At 33.6% G+C, this 16,474-nt stretch overlaps 1 protein-coding gene across 5 annotated transcripts in view; it reads right to left on the bottom strand.

Annotated features, from left to right (window-relative positions):
- LOC135137762 (B-box type zinc finger protein ncl-1) overlaps window positions 1-10,858 on the bottom strand; it is a 30,521-nt gene extending 19,663 nt beyond the window's left edge. For 3 of the 5 annotated variants that reach the window (XM_064067492.1, XM_064067491.1, XM_064067495.1), the window contains exons 1-4: window positions 10,489-10,590; window positions 10,097-10,322; window positions 9,901-10,045; window positions 4,230-5,508 (exon numbers count right to left, since the gene is read on the bottom strand). In XM_064067492.1, the coding sequence (XP_063923562.1) occupies window positions 4,230-5,508; window positions 9,901-10,045; window positions 10,097-10,263 (1,591 nt within the window). In that variant the 5' untranslated portion in view covers window positions 10,264-10,322; window positions 10,489-10,590. Of the gene's footprint in view, window positions 1-4,229; window positions 5,509-9,900; window positions 10,046-10,096; window positions 10,323-10,488; window positions 10,591-10,763 lie in introns of those variants that run through there. The other 2 variants (XM_064067493.1, XM_064067490.1) reach the window with 2 other exon arrangements.
- Between the last annotated feature and the right edge of the window lie 5,616 nt (window positions 10,859-16,474).

Here is a 16,474-nt window from a genome sequence, read left to right as displayed (position 1 = left end):
TCAACACAAAGAAAACCGTTTATACTTGTCGCTGAGTTAATCATTTTATCTTCTACCGTCTACCAACTACCATGCGTATACTCAAGTAATGTTTGTAGCACACATTTGTTCATTTTTTAAGAAATAATCACATCAAACATTGCGTACATAACCTCAATTTTTCTTTTTGAACCCGTGGTAGCAAAAGTTGAATTTGCTACCACTAAATGAGTCGACATTTGCATGCGTCCAGGCTGCTAGTGAAAAAATTAATTAAATCACTGTTTTTGTTTAAAAGAATTCCGTTAATAAAAACGCAAAAATTAATGTATTTGTTTTTGTTAAATTTAAATGTGCTGTCGGTGCAAAACAATTGTCTGCGTCGCCGAATTCAATTTTGTACACCCCTGACATTTTTGTCAAAATCTGACAAGCGATTGAAAGTGGTTCGCTTTTCTTTAATTGCTAAAACAGAAATCATTTTCATCTACGGAAAATGCCGTACAGACCAAGATGAAACAATCAAGACTCTTATCGAACGGTATCCCGATGACGAATTTACCAAATTCAAAGTACAGAGAATAATAAACTTATTTGAAGATACGGGAAGTGTACGAGACCTAACACGAGTGAAAAAAACAAGGTGTTAAATACACCTAGCAAAATTATTTCCATTCAAGTTAGAATTAATTCCTGAACCTAAAGCATGGCCGACTAGTATAAAGATTATGGCCTGTCCAAGAGGTACCATAGGTGTTGCCATCTAATAATAATTACACTTAATAATTTAGCATAATTTTAATTTGACTTGACTTTATGAGACTTCAAAACGTGTAATGGTGGTTTGTTTCGGTATGAATGCCTTTGTGCCTTTCAAAAAGTGTTAATAATTCTTTTGTCGTTTTTGAATTATTAATAGATGGCAGCACGTATGGTACCTCTGGACAGGCCATAATCTTTATACTAGTCGGCCATGCCTAAAGCAAATTTGCACCTTCGAAAAGGTTGTAGCCGAGCAACTGAAAATTAGTATTTTCTTAAAATTCATAAAACAACGCTTGGCAAGCAGGTATCAAATTCCCGCAAGGGTGTCCAAAATCCGAGGAACGCAGTTTTTGTTTCATAGCTACCTATCCTTTAATACTTTTTGGAATTATTTACGCAATAATTTATCGTTTTTTGTCTAACCAGACGTATTTCGGAGATGAATTTTTGCATACAGTATTTATTTTTCATGTCTAATCAAGTGATGCAAAACTTAATTAATTCAAAATTAAATTAAGACATGGAAAATTAACTTTTTCAAGATAATGATTATTCTCACCGGTTCATATTAATCCTCACCTATCAAAATACCGACATTTCAAATTTCATAACAATCCGTTCAAAAATACCCGAAAGTGTTACGTGGGACACCCGGTATATAACTAGTTGACCCGGCGAACTTCATACGGCCTTAGAATTAATAAATGATTCGCGTGTCATTGATCTAATAGTTATAGATCATCGTAGTCACAGTTGCACTGATTACTTTAAAACACTTTTACAGCTATACATATATATCTATAGAAGTACCGTTGAAAAATATTCATTCAGCGCAATATTACCAGATTTGTAGTAGATAAAAATGTTTTACTCTTCCAAACTAATGTGCCACTGCATTAACAGTTTTATGACAGATACCTCTCAGCCTCACGAGTGTAGGGATGATAAAATTATTTAAAGAAAGTCTAAAAAAATCGACACTCGCAAACGAGTATTAGATACCTTGGACAGTACTAAACACGTCAAAAGAACAATTTTAGATATAAGACCACATATTGCACAGTTCATACACTACACAAATTGGGCCAAGAGTGGCTGAAAATCCATCTTATAAACGAGACTTATCGTCCTGCAAGTTTCTTTTTTTTTCCCTTTCATTGAATCTCTGGACGGTCAAAGGTTTGAAGATAAGAATGCAGTAAAAGCTGGCTCGTGACATGGCCCAAAAATGTTTACAGACTGGGATCCGCAAAGCTTGTACAGATTTGACGGAGATATTAGATTAGAGGAGAGTATGTATAGAAAATATAACTGTTATATTTGTTTGTTTAAATAAAATTGGGTTGTTAATAAATTCGCATTCATATATTTAAACTGTCCATGTAGTGTTAAAAAGTGTAAAACAATTGAAAAAATCAAAAGCTGTACAAAATTTTATTCCAAAATGTAAAAACAGGCAAACATTTTGGGTATACTGACTACCGGTGGTTCTTCTAATAGTTTCAAGGAGTTTAATGGCCGTACAATGAAAGTAAATTTATAATAAGCACGACGATACAATTAATACAAAAAGGTGGAATACCAGCAGTTAAAGATCCTCCGTACTTTAATAAAAAAAATCTGCAATGTATCGTAATTGTTTATTAACCTATCATGCTGTCAAAGATGTTCTCACAGAATATGAATTTAGTCGTTCGATTTGACAGATAAATGACTATTCATCGAAACTGTTACCATGATGAATTGTGACTACACTCAAGTCCCTGAAGCTACCTTTATAACACGCAATTCTTCTGAAAATTTGACATGTACAGTACTAAATTTTCTGTGCTTTACAAGGTTAATATATTTTCGAAGTTTCCTTCACATTTTATAAAGTTTACATTTGTTTTATTCCAAATTTTATTATACAAGTTTAAAAATTCACATCGCACAATCTCCAAACAACGAAGATTAACAAAATTTGAACAAGAAGTGTAACTATCACCAAATAAAGAAAACGATTTCTAGTGCGCAGGTTTACCAAAGTGTACAGACCGTGTGTTTAGTAAAGCTTATCACACTGTCACTTATTTCATACACACATTTTCACCGTTCCAACCATAGAAATCCAGATTCTAGTTCTATTAACGACGAAGACGTTTTGTTGTGACGGTGGTTCTGGAGGTTAGGTACATACGTATTTTATTATTTAATCTTATTAATAAAAAATGTGAAATAAATGCTAAATGAAAAATCAGAAATGAGAAGCGAGAATTGCGAAATGAGAAATCAGAAATGGGAAAATGGGAAATGCCACAAATTTACGTGCGATCAATTTTCCCGACATAAATAACAAACAAATTGTTGGTCAACATTCATCCATTGATGAAAACTAACTTTAAAATTCCCGCGTTAAAACATCGCAACAAAATGGCTTAAGGTCACCAAAATTGACCAGCAAAAGATCAAAGGCACCGACACGAGTGCCGCTTCTTGTTCAAATTTTGTTAATCTTCTTTGCTCCAAGTACAATCTTCTTTTAATATTTATAAAACTCACCTCCATCGGCAATGCTAACAAATCAATAAAAATAAACCGCATAAAAAAGTAAATAACTGTTAATTGGGAAAGGCTCTATTAAAAGCTAGGAAACATTTTTGGTCTTTCAAATTTTTCTACTGATTTTTTTTTTATTATTATTACGTCGAAAAATAAAAGGCCGCGTATCCCAAACACACAGCTCCCCATTTTTTAACTGCCGACTGACTTTTTCAATTATGACGAATTAAAAATGTATAAATAATATACTACCGTTCGTAAGATTTTTCAGTAATTAGGTATTTTTTTCAAATGAAGAAATAATCTGCTCTTAATCGAATAATTACATATTACTGATTGTATCTTATTTAATATTTCATTGTTTTAAATGAGACCAATTTTTTGTAATTTTCGAACATGGCTTTTTTTCAAAATTTGAGGTAAAATTGGTGTGACATATTTTTTGCTTCGAATTAAGCTTTGCTTAGTTTGACTTATATTTTAATATAACAATAACATTGCGATCTTTTTTTAATTAAAATGACAAAACCGAAAGAAATATCTTTACGCGTGCGCGGTCAGTAAGCACAAATTACGCATTACGTATAAAGCAACCGCCATGAAAATGAAGCCACAGTCGAATAGGTTGTCAAAAAATTTAAAAAAAAATAAATAAATAAACAGTGGCGCCGAAATGCTTATAAGACGGTATTGTAATTAAAATTTAAACTCTACAAGCATCGGGAATGTAATTTGCCAACGGCTTGAATTTGGAGCATTAAAAGTTCCCCAGAACATCTTTTTTGCAAAATTTAATACGTAGTTTAGATTTCAACACGTGGGAGTTTTTTTTTTTATGTCACGAACACACGTTTTCACCTCATGGCGCCCCACAACCGCGAGCAGAGTGACTAAATCTCTGCCTCATTATCGCCACAAACATCGACGTCGCATCGATCACTTACCAGTATTCAGACCCAACTTGGCAAGCGAAGCAAGATTCTTGTAGGCAGTGTCGCTGGTGAGAAAATCGGCCAGATTGAACGGCGGAGTCGGCGATGTGGCCGCACTGTTCGTACTCTCGGCAAGAGTCGCCAACTGAGCAAGATTATATTCAGCAATGCTAGAAAAGCCAGGCATGGCAGAGGCGGCAGCGGCCGTATTCACCTGTGGCAGCGGCGGACTCTGAGCCAACGCAAAGTTCTGCATGTTGCCGCTGAGGTCGCCGTCGAACGACGACTGCATCGACGTCGGCAGCGAGATCGGGCTGCTGTTGGTGATGGAAGTGTTGCACCCGTTCGTCAGCGGTTGGGTCACCGTCAACGGCGCCAGAGCTGGCACTCCCGGGCTCGATTCCCTCGACTTTTCCGTGCGGAAGGTGCCGAAGTGCTCCTTCACCATCGCCTCGAAGGAGCCGAAATCGGTGCAAAATTCGATCTGAAAAGTCTCGTCGAACTTGGGTGTGTTGTTGTTGAGTTCGAGCAGACGATCCGCGACCGTCTTTTTCAGGTACATTATTTCAGGAACCGTGGAGATCTCCAAGAGACGCGTCGTGTACGATCTGGCGTCTTCGAAATTGCCGATTGTCTTGCCAACTTCGTCGTTCTCTTTCATTATTATCAGCTCCCTCTCGTGATACAACTCGTTCAGCTTTGTCAAAGCCTCATCCTTGCACTTCTCCAAGACGGCTTTGTAGCTCTGGTAGGACTCGTTGATCAGATCGCGCGCCGTGGACCGCTGATGCGCCAACTCCTCCAAACTGTTGTTTAAACCTGTAGACAACTTCATGAGCTGATCCACCTTGCTCTGGCTTTCGGACAATAACGCTTTGATTTCTTGTCTGACCCTCATTTCCGAGTCGGCGATACCTTCGGCATGGTGTTCGGCACCTTTGTGTTCGTTTTTCATGCATTCGTTACAGGCCGTGGTGCTACAGGTGTTACAATAGTAGATGAGGTTCTCGCCTTTGTGGATATCGCACTCGAGCGGTTTGTGGATGGTGATCTTGATGCCGTCTTTGCGCATGTCTTCCAAGGCGACCACTTGGTGCGATTCGAAGCAGCGCATGTAATGATGGGCCGAATCGCAATGGTTGCACAATAGATTGTGGCAGGTGTTGCAGCGCGACTTGGCCACTTCTTTAGCTGTGCACGAGGTGCAATGCAAACTTGACGAATTCGATACGTCCGCGATGTTGGTCTTGGTTACGTCGAGAGGAAGAGCAGCCAACTTTTTTGTGCCGACCTAGACGAAAAAAATCGTGTAGTCTTCGATTGACCTTATTATAATGTTAGAAATCGGTCGAGTTGTTATCGATTATTAAAATAGAAACGTTAGTGGGCTTACGGCAGTTCGAAGTGCCAAAGATAAAAATAGGAAATAACACTTCCTAGTACCACCAGAAAATTACGACAAAATATCATCGAGCTTATCAAACTATAAAAAATTACTACGTTCTTCGTTATATTAACAACGAGGTTTTATCAGCAACTTTACATATTAATTCCGATGAGTCAAGATAATGTTACAAACAGGTAATAATTACTAAACACTTTTATAAAAACGCTTACAAAGGCGCATTAAATAGGAAGTACTATTGTAATAAAAAATTGCGAAAAAAGTAAATAAACATACAGAGCGTTTTAATACAATCTTTTTTTTTTAATTAATTTAAAATGTATATTTTAATAACAAACAGTTTTAACGCGAGTCGAGGCCCGTTTTTATTGTAATGTGTATAGATTTATTCAAAAAGTCACGTTGCAGAACTGTACATATTAAAGTGTTTGCGATATTCGCAAGTCCTAAACTACTAAAATTTAATTTATTAAAATCGTTATAATTCTAATTTATTTTAAATGTTCACATTGTTTAAGTGTTTAAAATTACGTATTGTTCTTAAACGCATCAAATTTCAAAAGGTACTTGAAACGCAATTTTTTGGCATTAGTGTCTCTAAATTTCTTGAAAAAAGTCTTTATTCCCCACACAAGTGTAAAACTTTCAGTAACTTCAATTCAACTTTATTGCAACAAATATTCAGCGTGTTCCACTTACAATATGCGGTATCATCTCGCATTAGGAACATTGATATACTTTGAGTGTTATTTGACCACTAATTATTATTATTATTATTATTTGCTAGATACAATTAGAGACTGACGTCACTAACGTGTTATTTTTTTAACATATTTTAGCAAACAAAGCTAGATCGGACCAAAGAAATTTTAGTCTTAAGAGATGGCACTTGAAACCACCTGTCTTTATGGCCTAACTGGTGTGAGAAGTTAGTCCAAAGATATGTTTAAGAAAATTAAATCACTTTATCATACTTACTTATAGCTACCAGTTTCATCTTTCAATTGTCAATATTAATTTAAATATTCCAGACTATTTTAATGGTGCTAACCCTTTGCCAAACTGTGATATATTTAATTTCCAAAAATTATTTTTCACGTCATTTGTGATGGCAGTAACGCAGATGCCATATTTTTTTTAGAAGAAAAGGATTTGCAATGTCATAATGGTCTGGCATATTAAATTAATATCGCCAACTCAAGAAAAAGAAACTGGTAACTAATAATGAAGTATGATAGTGATTTATGTATTATTCGTTCCATTTTGAGTTGGCAGCGTACAAAGCCCATAAGCGGTGTATTTGACGGGTAAAATTCGCGGCGGTGTGGTCAGTTACCAAAAATCTACCGATTTCAGAAGAAGTTGATATAAATCTTACACAATTTACCACAATCGAATTATTTCTTGAATTTTCATAAATTTAAGATTGCGTTTTTTTTGCTTTTTTTTTAAATCACATATTTCAAAACTATTCTAAAATGTTGTCTTAGTTTTTTAACTGTAATACAGTCGTTCCCAAAAAAATTCGGGCAAGATGAGCAAATCAGATTCTAATAGATCAATGAAAAGCAATGGGAATATGACTTTCACATCAACGTCATTTGCCTGATTTTTTTGGAAACGACAGTGGTAAGCACCACTGATTCTAACAACGTAAATTTTACTGTAGTAGTGTTTTTAAATTTCTACCAAAAAAATCTTTCTTTGAAAATTGCACTAAAGGTGTAGTGAAATATTCATCATGCTATTTTTTTTATAATTGAAGATTTTAAAGTCAATCAGCTGCAGAGTCATGAATTATGGTCTGAAATAATTTTTGTAATGAAGAGGTATTTGACCACCATCTTTGTCTTCGAGGTAAAAATTTTTTAAACTCGAGCGATGTCTCGATTACGGCACATTAACTAAGATGCGGCATTTATGGATTGTTTGAGGCACGACTTGCTTTCATACATACTTAATTGGAAGAAAAACTTGTGATGCGATATATAGCAGAAAATATAAAATTTAGAAAACAGCTAGGATGGTTAAATATTTCTCAAATTATAAAATATTGTATAAGTGAAACACATACAAATAATGACTACTGGTACTCCTGAATTCCTAAAAAGACATTAAGAAGCGAAATTCACAATATTCTAACGAGAACTATTAATAATATTAGCGCAACACGAACACCGCATTTCGAAATTCCAACATTTACCTACTTATGTAGCGTGTCAAGTATATAATGAGTTAACTGATGAATTGAAATCATGTAGTAATGCAACATTCAAAAATAACAATAAGCTACCATTAATAAACGATTAACTTTGAGTATTATTTGTATATTACAATTTTAAAATTTCAAGTTCTATATCTATTAGGGTAGCAACAGTCTTTCATTGAACTCGCTCTTTGCAGCGACTTAATTATTATTTTTTGTGACAAATGTACAAATGCATGTTTTTTATTCTGTATTTAATTATGCATACTGTGGGTTGCAATTATGACAATTATTATTATGTATTTATTGTTATATTATTTCAGTTGATATATCGCATTCGAGTCATCGCTCGACTTTAAAAAATGTAACAAAAAACAAATGATAAAAATTTCAATACTCTTTTTGTGCAACTGACATAGAAATATTTTTTTTGAATAAAGTTAAAGACAATGTAAATTCTACGAATATACAATAAATGTACATTAGTAGAATCAGTAGTGTTTGGTTACATTATTGTAAAAAACTAAGACAAAATTTTGACTACTTTTTAAAATATGGCGTGATAATCAAAAAACGTAATTTTAAAATCATGAAAATTCAAGAAATAATTCGATTTACTATGAAATTTTAATATTTAAAAATCGAATTTTAACAATATATATGGAATGACGAACATTTTATGATAAATTGTGTAAAATGCATCAATTTCTACAGAAATCGGTAGAGTTTTAATAACAACTGACAACACCACCGCCGCGAAGTCTCCCACATAAAATGCGTTGCTTACGGGTTTTCTACGCTGCCAAAAAATAATGTCTCAAATTTTTGTAACACATACAATTATTTAAATACCTCTCTTTAAATTTAAATGTTCATTACTTAAAATTTTGGAAAGCAGTATAATATCTCAAATCTGCTACGATTCGTTGTAGTTAAACCAACTTTTTTTATTTCATTATCATTAGAACTTTGTTTTTCTTTTTATAGGCTATTGAAGGTTACTTACGCATTTTTTTTATTTTGAAAGGACATACATAAATTCTAGCTAAAGTAGGTACATTGAGAGGCAATTAAAATTTCATAGCAATCAAATAAAGTAGTTGACACAAAGGTAACGTGCTTCAGTAAAAATTTTAATGCGTATATTATGTTTAATATGCACTTGTTTCAATTCTGTTGAATAGAATGAGTACTCAGTGAATAGTAACAAGTACTGCATAAGAACAAATCTTAATCGTCCACACCAGTTAATGTTTCAAGAAAACGGAGATTACTAAAAAAAATACAATCCTATAATCGTTAATGATTTGTTGGACAACAATATTAGAAACAGCAAAAATTTTAACAAAGGGGTCACCACATTTGAATAGATTGAAAAGATGCGGTTAATACGTCCACTTTTATTCATTCTTGCATCATATTCTCAATCAATTAAAAACTAATCAATTTCACTTTTATGCTAAACATTACACTTGGTTCAAAATATATATTCGATACTATTAAAAACACTTAATATTTTTATCAATATAAACATTTGTATCATGGTAAAAATATAATCAGCAACACGTAAACATAAAATAATGTAATGAGTAAATGTAAGAGATAAAAATAATTGAAGGTAATTCAGTACTTTTTATCATATGTGATGGTAATGAACGTGTACAATGTGTATTGCACAAGACCAAAAATTATCTGTAGGTCCAACTGTTATATTTATAGATCTAAGATGTCTTACTTTCTTATCAGTATGTTTTTTTTAGCGCAGAAGTTCAACACATTTATTAACAAAATTTGCTTTTTATGAGTGAGTTAGCAGAACAATTTTCAAAAATTTCAGATACAAATAATAAGGTTTAACTAGGTAGTGTATTTCAGAGTCTATATTCTCAGTCGAATTACTTTAATAACTGTCAATTAGATATTTTTCACACTGGTGCCCTTTCCCTTCTGTCAGGCAGTTGATAATAAAATACGAATTTAATATATTTAGTCAAAAATTCTAACAATTGCACAATCTTATTAACTAACTTATTATAAACAATAGACATGTCATAATAATAAAAATATTTTACCTTGGTTTCATGCCCACATGTGGGGCAATCGATGGTTGCATCTACTGTCCCAGCATCACCTCCTTCTCCAACTAACTTCTTATCAAGACACTCTTCACAAAAGGAATGCAAACAGTGTAACATCCGAGATACCAGCAGCGGTCCACTGCAAGCTCACTAATCAATATCTACATCAATCACATCAACAAATACATACCCACACATTCCGCATTTATCAGGATCGACCAATAGGCCATCCTCTAGAGCCTCCGTACCACACATCTTAACGCTTCCTTCAAAAATCGCAATATCCCCAAAGTCATCAGATTTCTCATTCAACTCCTTGGATTCCGGAAAGTCCTCCGAAGCAGTTGTACACATCATGATCTTAGTTCCTTTGTAGGCCTTTTATTAACGAAAACTTAATCTCGTAGGTAGTGTAACTGGAAACAATAAATCATGAATTTTAGGGGGGCTAGCAAAAATAAACATGGCGGCTACGGGAGCCCTACGAGCTCTGCTCGTATTTTTGCGACTTGACGTTGCAATTTCGGGACTTTTGGCACGAACAAACGCGGATATTTTTGATAATTTACTAAAAAAACTCACCAATGCCATAACGAGCAAGTGTTTAGCAAATGGCGCGTCTTGCGTCTTTAAGCGCAAGGGCAATGGGTTATTGAGCATTGGAGGGGATACGTCAAATATCCGCAGACCCGGGAAACCCTTTCGTGCGATTTTAGGCCGTACTTACGGTGTATTTAAGGCGGAAAGTGTGGTTAGGCAAAAATCCAACCAGCAACAATGTCACCACAAAATTCGAAATCGAAAGTCAGCGGAGAGTTATCAAAGCGCTTCATTGACGGATTGCGGAATTTACTTACCAAATATATTCAAAAATTGAAAAGGAAAACCAAGAAAAAACACTCAAAAGAGCTTTGGCTGCGCTCAAAAAACCTAAAAGAAAACACGTTCATTTGTTTTGTTGTTAGATAATCCATAAGCGACTAGATCGCGGATTTTATGGTGGCGCAGCGATAAATTTTAAAGAACAGGACCGGACTAAGGACATTATGTAAACTGCGGAGCGTTATCGGGGTTTGCATCGTGCTTCGTGATGGTGAAAATTAAACAGGTGAATTTAATCTCACATGTGCATCATACTTTTGTACACACATATCCGATGTGTACTGTCTATAATAATCAATAAGTAAAACAAATTAGGAAAAATATCCACACTCTTTTTAATTAATTTACCTTGGTAGAATAACCTGTGAAAAGTTCTTTTTTATTTTGCGGATGTCTTTAAACTAAATAATCTTGGCCAGTTAAAATATCCTAAATTTAAATATGTATATATAAATTCTATTTAATTCTATTCCGTCAGGCTTTTTATGTTTAGATAAATCAAACTGAATCTTAGATTAATTGTTTTAAGGAACATTTACTTTTGTTTGGGACAAATGCCATAAACAAATTGAGCACAACAAAATGCTAAATGATTTAGCAAACTAACCCGAAAAACACAAACACAGAGCGATAAAAAACACAAGAAATAAGACTTAGACTTTCTAGAATTAACTCTTAACAGAAATTTTGTTGTCGGGAAGGAAGAAAATATGATGTTACATATCTAAATTAAATCTGTCTTTTTCGGATTTATCATGAAGATTTGATAATAACTTCATTAATTAAATGTGAGAATAAGTTCTTTTGCAAGAACTAAATCCTATTAATTTTGATATTCTTAAATTCTTGAAGACACAAATTGGTTTAACAATTTTGGACCGAAGGCGACATACATACCTACTTGAGGAAAATAATTTACATTTTGCGAAAATAGAACGAATACACATCTGCCATTCTTACAACCACGAGATTTTTTTTTTGTTTACCATGTCGAAAATCAGTGTGTACCCAATTTACCCAGCAAATGGACTTATAAAAGTCTTATCATTTCCATTTCCATTTACGTCAACTGGGACTTGGAGTTTAAAACTTGTTATTAAAAAAAATTTAATATCAATGATATAATTATAATGGTTGCTTTATGTCATTTAGATTTTTACCCTTATCCGAGATTCATTCGTTGGAAAGAAGAGACATAAAAACTTGATTTCCAATCTCTCTCCTTATGATAAACATTTTGATTTATTCTGTATATGTTATTTCGAAAACAAAGAATATAAGATGTATTTAAAAACAAGCAAAACTATATACTTTCCACCATCCCACCGAAATTTCTTTAAACTCACTTTGGAGGCACGTGCAGCACACGTGATTAGCCCAACTGTTGGGTAATGCGATTACGAGTATAGTTTAAAATTTTAAAAATAATATGCTTCTACATTTGGGGTTTATCAATTCGCCCTTTTTACCTCCGATTCAATATTTTTAACGAAAACATCCATCTTACATTTCAATTTAAAAAATACAGAACCAACATCTTTGAAATCTTGTAGATGATTGAAAGTTACTTCAACGATTTCTAATAAAAATTTATCCGTTTATTCTCTCCACAAATTTGATGACGGCTTCTTAAAATTTTATTTTACCTTTAAACTGCATCTACCAGTGAAAATTAAATTCCAAGAATTAAATTTTATAATTTATTTAACGAACTAGGAGTTTTTTTATTGGGTGGAAGAAAGCTCTGTCCAAATAATTTTATACAATTTTTTTACGAAATTAATTTCGATATAATAACAATTGGTTTATAGTTTTTAGAACATTTTGAATAATTACAGATTATTTCCTGTTAGAGAAAACGATTCACCACGTGCCAATGGGACATAGGTACGCTGATTCCAAATTCTGTAGCAGTCGGGACAATAAAAAAATTTGGTTGAAAGTTGTTTCGACAGAACTTTCCTCGCCCATGAGTACAATGAAACATATCCAGCATTTTCAAAAAATTATAAAATTTGATTTTGCGAATTATATTTTTTTATGCGAACCCTTATAGGTTGAACTAAACATATCTATGTAATGTAAATGTTAAAGTAAATGTAAAGAAGTCAGCTACGCGTATGTTCCAAAAAAGTTTTCACTTTGCAAAATTTTGCAATGACCTCATCAACATTTTTGCAAGGACCGTGTAGTAGTTTGGACAGATGCAATGTAATACTGATAAGAAGTGGACTGTATCGCCAAATTTTCGGGAAAATAACTTAATCAACACAATTAAATGTCTCACTCATTAATTTTTTTGAGCCACCCAGTATAAGTAGTTCTAAAAACTATGCGTCCATTGGTAAAATATATTTATATTTTTTTTTATCTTTTTTATATTTTGCACATTTTAAATAGAATTGATTCCCAAAAATTTTGAGATGCCGTCATGAATTTTTTTGGGAGGGGATAAACGAATAAATCTTGATTACGATAACGTTAAAACATTTGCAAGATTTCAGAGCATTCCGTTTTGGACTTTCAAAGTTAAATACAAAAATTTTGTTACAAAATTTAAACTTTTTATTCCAAAAATCTTAGGTAAAGACACAGCACGGATTCATACACCACAAGTGCAGAAGTATCGTATTTTATAAAATTTAAAAAAATTGCAAATTTTAGAGACGGCGTTAGAACCCATTTAATTTACTATGTACAATTTTGAGGTGACGTCATCACATTATTGGTGGGGATGATTAGACAATGTTCGATTAGCGTTTTACCATCTACATGATGTGATAATACACATAAAATTTGAGAATAATCGGTCCGGTAGTTTCGGAGATTACCTGTCTAACAAAAATCGTCGCGGACATCGGATGAACGGACGAACAGACGAACAGACGAACAGACGGACAGACGGACAGACGGATAGACGAACAGACGGACAGACAGACGGAAACGGGAGATCCATTTTTTGTACTCTAGGGGTCATGACCTATCGAGAAAATATGAAAGCAACCAGTCGCCTGATGGACTCGATTACAATACTTTCTTAGTTTACGCTTGATAAGTAAAAACAGTTCAATGAAATTTAAATCGTTTTTTTTTTGACGGCTGCCAATATAAAAATCTGCCAAAACGACACCATGATGATTTGGGCATTGCCCCAAGTCACCTTAGACAAGAAGTTGAAAACTAGCGAATTGTGTACATTTAACAACAGGTGGTATTTCTGTGATCGAAATTTGTAATTTTGTACTTGAAAAGAACGAGATTTCGTAGCTGGAAAAATACAGCCCTTTGATAAAAAAGAACTTAATAAAATTATTCCTTCCATAAGTTTGTATCGTTAATTCGAGGTCACTTTCCCAACTCTGCGGTTCACCACTTTGCAGAACGCATTCCGCCATTTCAAAACACAACGTAGGGTTCCATTTTGGTGACGATCACAATTCATGGCCATTTTTCAAACTTTTCGAGGGTTTTCGATTTTTGTGCGCGTGTCTCAATTTTGGCGAGATGTTTGGGTTTATTATACCCATCTGCCTCATGTTTCCCTTAGCTTGTGGATTCATTTTTACAATGCCTAAATATGCCCCATGAAGTTCGTCAAGGAGTTGTTTTCGTAAGTAACTTGGTATTATCACCCGATAACCCCATAATAAGCATGCTCATAGATAATTTGTTTCTTCGTGTGAAATGTGTCATGTTTTCACTTCTTTCATTATTTGACCATCCGTTTGTGGTATAATCTAGAACCTTGAATAGAAGGGGATCCTTTCTGATTTCAATGCAAATCCTTTTTGAATCTATTGGGACAGCTTTTGTCACAATTAGATTCAGTTAGTTGAATCTTCATGAATTTCTTTTTCTTTTTCTACTGTCTGCAAGGGATGTCCTGATAATATGCCTGTCACGTGATTTTTTTGTCCCTTGATATATTCAATGTCATATCTGAAACGAACCATACGTGTAGTATCTATCTCTGATTTCTATATGAGTAGGATTGAGAAATGCTTTTGTTCATAGCTAAAACTGATACGAATAGGTTATAATCAATTTCAAAAAGCCAAAGTCTCTCTGTCGATTACGGCGTAGTTGGTTTCTGCTTTGCTCAAGGTTGTTGTTATAAAAACAATCGTTTTTTACTTCCCGAGCGTAAGCAAAGGAAGTATTGTAATCGAGTCCGTCGGCCGACTCTCTACTTTTACGTTTTCTCGATCTTTCATGACCCCTAGAAGACGAAGAAATAGGTCTCCCATTTCCGTCTGTCTGTCCGTCTGTCCGTCCGTCTGTCCGTCTGTCCGTCTGTTGTCCCGGATTTTTATTAGACAGATAATCTCCGAAAGTACTCGACCGATTGTTGTGAAATTTTGTACTTATATTAAGAATATCATGTAGATGGTAAAACGCTAACCAAAATTTGTCTAATCATCCCCACCACTAATGCGATGACGTCACTTCAAAATTGTACATAGTAAATGGGTTTGTTTTCAATTGTATAAAATAACATAATCCTACACATGTAGTTTACAACTCTGAATCGACTTTTCACCCGAAACGTCCAGATTTTTGGAAAAAAAATCAAAATTATAAAACAACATTTTGAAATTTAATTTTTAATCTGCTTGCCAGAATGCTTTGAAATGTTGCAGATATTTTAAGGCTATAAAGAGCATCATAAATCTTTAGTCAAAATATATTTGCTTATCCCCTCCAAAAACTTGATGACGTCAGCTCAAAAGTTTGTGGAATAAATCATATCTAAAATGTACAAAATATGATGAGTCTGTACTTGTGATCTATCACTCCATTCATATTTTTTGGATTTGCATATACAGGGTGACTCAAAAAAATTAATGAATGCGTAAATATATTTTATTGATTTAATCAGGAACTACAAAACCGAATGCTCTGAAATCTTGCAGATGTTTTAAGGCTATAAAGAGCATCATAAATCTTTAGTCAAAAAATATTTGCTTATCCCCTCCAAAAACTTGATGACGTCAGCTCAAAAGTTTGTGGAATAAATCATATCTAAAATGTACAAAATATGATGAGTCTGTACTTGTGATCTATCACTCCATTCATATTTTTTGGATTTGCATATACAGGGTGACTCAAAAAAATTAATGAATGCGTAAATATATTTTATTGACTTAATCAGGAACTACAAAACCGAATGCTCTGAAATCTTGCAGATGTTTTAAGGTCATAAAGAGCATAATAAATGTTTAGTCAAAATATATTTGCTTATCCCCTCCAAAAACTTAATGACGTCAGCTCGAAAGTTTGCCGAATAAATCATATCTAAAACGTACAAAATATGATGAGCCTGTACTTGTCATTTATCACTCCATTCATATTTTTTCGATTTGCATATACAGGATGACTCAAAAAAATTAATGAATGCGTAAATTTATTTTATTGATTTAATCAGGAACTACAAAACCGAATGCTTTGAAATCTTGCAGATGTTTTAAGGTTATAAAGAGCATAATAAATTTTTAGTCAAAATATATTTGGTTATCTTCTACAAAAAACTGATGACGTCAGCTCAAAAGTTTGCCGAATAAATCGTATCTAAAATGTACAAAATATGATGAGTCTGTACTTGTGATTTATCATTCCAATTAATGAAGGCGTGAATTTATTTTATCGATTTAATGAGGAATTACAAAACCGAATGCTTTGAAATCTT

Source organism: Zophobas morio, unplaced genomic scaffold, assembly GCF_036711695.1.
Source record: "Zophobas morio isolate AGI-343-1 ecotype UQ-CSIRO unplaced genomic scaffold, CSIRO_AGI_Zmor_V1 ptg000029l, whole genome shotgun sequence".
Taxonomy (NCBI): Eukaryota; Metazoa; Arthropoda; class Insecta; order Coleoptera; family Tenebrionidae; genus Zophobas; species Zophobas morio.
The sequence above is the reverse complement of the archived record's forward strand: the minus strand, read 5'-3'. Positions and strand labels throughout refer to the sequence as shown.